We start from the raw sequence: 3,048 nt of genomic DNA, 5'->3' as shown, positions 1-3,048 counted from the left end.
CACTCAAGCCCTCTGAAATAGTCAATAAAGTGGAATTCTGGAAAACATCATTGCAAAAATTCAGCTAACTCGTAAGAAACAATAGATTAAAAAAATTAAGAGTCTTCCTTCTTAAGACAGCATCAGACTTCATTTTAGGACATCGCATTAAATTTCATGGACTCTGCATTGCAACCACCACAAAACCTGCAGTTCTCACCCAGATACCCAAAACCTCTCCTTACCTCACTTTTTTACAAAAGCCTATCACTTTACGGGTGCAAAACCTGAGTTTCCTAGAGCTATGACCTTCAAACCCACTGCTGACACAGGAGTGGCTCTGCTGACTTCAGTGCAGCTGAGCCTGGACGGTGACGGGAGCTCAGCCACTGGCAGAAGAGCCACAACCCCTTTCCCTGGATTTGCTCCCTTCCAGAGGAAACAAAAGCAGGAACAACTGGATGGGAGAGAGTCCCTGGTAAGGCCGCACCTACCTGTAGTGGTGCTGTGATTACTGAACATCTACTTTAAAAAGAAGGGGGAAAAACATCTCTCGAAACCCAGCAGTAAGGCACCAGGTGGGATTTTCCCCATGAGGAAGAACAGATCTTGCCCAAATTCCAGGCAGAGACCTACATCTTTCCTGCCTTGCCTTATTTTAAAGGCAGACTGGGCTTCTTGACTTCATTAACACTATTGCCTCAAGTCAAGGATTCAATTTTTCATCTTTTTGTAAGAACAAAGTCACAGTTCTGAAGACATTATCCTAAAATAATCAAGAAGTTATTTCTAATCTTCTGCCTGGCTACAGCAAATCTATTTCCTTGTCCTCTTTTCTGTGCACCCTCTCCAAAGATGCATCACCTGCACAACCACTGCAATAAATCATATGCAGAGGGCAAAACAAGCAGCCAACTTAGTGCTGCTGTTGGGATATTAACCTCCCCCCGTTGCTTGATTCCCCAGGTTAGAAGCACGATGGGAATAGCAAAGTAGCATTTATTTTTCTAGACCAGTCCTCTCTGATACATGCGTATTTGGGAGAAAGTACGTGTATGCCTTTTCTTCCATCACGTATCGTAACCAACACTGCCTATGAAGATGGCTGATTAAAACAAGCTTTTGTAGATAACCAGACTCTGCCTGCTCGCAAGTCAGCATCATCTCAAACAGAAACAAAGGATATTTTTATTTCTGAAAACTAGATTCAGATATTTCCCACGCTGATAAAAGCTTAAGTGGGAGAATATAAATAAAGAGCACTTCTCACTAGACAGATTGGACAGCAAACTTAAATAGCTTCAGACCTACAAAAGAAATCAATAAACACACTAAAGGAACAACGATGACAACAGAATAAATTGATCTAGTCAGTTACGTACCAAGCCCTGACGACTTTCATGGAAGCAATTTAGAATTTTAACTTTGAAATCATACTGGTTTTCATGATTCAGAAGTTGGTTTTCTTTTAATATTTCACTGTTGCTATAAAATACTTACACATTTTATGTAAAATAATACTTTGAACTAACAACTTTAAAGAATCAATCACTGGCGTTTTCCTACGTTACTTTGAAGATAGGAACCAAAAACCTGCAGGGTGCACTTCAAAAAGGCCGACTCCCTTAACTTGCACTTCAAGCTTTTGGTCAATTGAATTGCTTTCACCAAACGAGACCTTTAATCAGACTGATCACATTGACTTTATAAACTGGAAGCTGGAGCAGTTCTCCAGCCACAATTCTCTCTAAAACTTCTGAACAAGATTTTTCCACCCCACCCCCTCTGTCAATATAGTTGTATCTTGGGGGTACATCAAATGAGAACGGGCCACGATAAAAGACTAGGGCTTTGTGTTTATCTGGCGTTATTTCCTTGCTGCTTTGCGGACGGTGGTAGATCTTCACAGTTTCTACCACCTGAAAATCTGGTGCTTTGGGCGGAAAGATCTGATACCTAGTCCCTGTACATGGGGTGAAAGTCTTCTGAGAAAGAGAGGGAGGTGAAATCTTAGCCCCAGCAAAGCTGACAGTAGTATTTCCCTTCATTTCGGTGGTGGCAGCCTTCACTTAGCCATTGGCTCAGTACAATTGTTCATATTCGTGAAACACAAGGATGCTCGGTATTAGCTGCAGTGGGTGATTATACAGTTTGATGCTCAAGAATTAACAGCAAGCAGGCACATGACTGTTCACTGAGCAGCAAAGGATTTATGCTTTTCTATTTGCAGGAAGATGAAATCATGCCTGTGAGATTTGACGAAAACTCCCTTATCTGGGTGGCTGCAGACGAGCCTATCAAGCATAACAGTTTCCTTAGCTCCAAAATTTTGGAGCTTTGTGGGGATCTTCCCATTTTTTGGTTGCGACCAACATATCCCAAAGGTAACACATCTTTTATTTGAAAAGTATGTTATCCCTCCCTTCGTCTAAATGCCTTCCCCAAAACAGGTTTGCCACCAAGACTTGCACGTCTGGGAAAAAAGGATCCTTTTCTCCCTCGCCCAGCCTGTCTTCCCAAGCTCTTGTGGGCTGGTGCTGAGATTGTGGGTTTGGAGATTGTCCACACTTACTAGATGCCTTCCATACTTTTATCTCCTCAGACAACTGGTACAGCTCTCGTGGGCGACTTACTATGAGATGAAACATTCCCAGAGAGGTCAGCCTCCCGCAGAACAAGACAACAGCTTAAACTAGCCCCTCTCCCCAAATGTTTAGGCAGCTGACATCAAACAGCAGGAACATGATCTGGCCCAAGCATTGGCTCGTGATCTGGGACCGTAGCCTGCCCTGTTTCCTACCCTGATTCGCCAGAAGATTTCAGTGGAGTGGAAGGATGAGATGCTTTAGCTTGGCTACTCGGGGATGAAGTTTATTAAGTCCTAGGGCAGAGCCCAAGCTTAGAAAAGGTGTTCAGTAGTCACCAGGGAGATAGTAACTTTTCAAGGTGACTTACAGGCCTGAGCGGAGAGGAGAAGGCTTGAAGATTTACTCCTCCCTGGTCCAGTTAATGTTAGAACACTCAAAAAGGATCAGAAACCCCCCCCAAACCCCCCCCCCCCCAAAAAAA

At 43.3% G+C, this 3,048-nt stretch overlaps 1 protein-coding gene across 1 annotated transcript in view; it reads left to right on the top strand.

The window, feature by feature from the left end:
* Positions 1 to 2,363, top strand: part of LOC104501559 (leukocyte cell-derived chemotaxin 1) — a gene marked incomplete at both ends in the record, with an annotated part of 5,880 nt that extends 3,517 nt beyond the window's left edge. Inside the window, one exon of the mRNA XM_010145386.1 lies at positions 2,210 to 2,363. Within this exon, the coding sequence (XP_010143688.1) occupies positions 2,210 to 2,363 (154 nt within the window). The remainder of the gene's footprint in view (positions 1 to 2,209) is intronic.
* Positions 2,364 to 3,048: the final 685 nt, after the last annotated feature.

The sequence above is a fragment of the Buceros rhinoceros genome, unplaced genomic scaffold (genome assembly GCF_000710305.1).
Source record: "Buceros rhinoceros silvestris isolate BGI_N320 unplaced genomic scaffold, ASM71030v1 scaffold14681, whole genome shotgun sequence".
NCBI classification, from domain to species: Eukaryota; Metazoa; Chordata; class Aves; order Bucerotiformes; family Bucerotidae; genus Buceros; species Buceros rhinoceros.
This window is presented reverse-complemented; position numbering and strand designations above follow the sequence as displayed.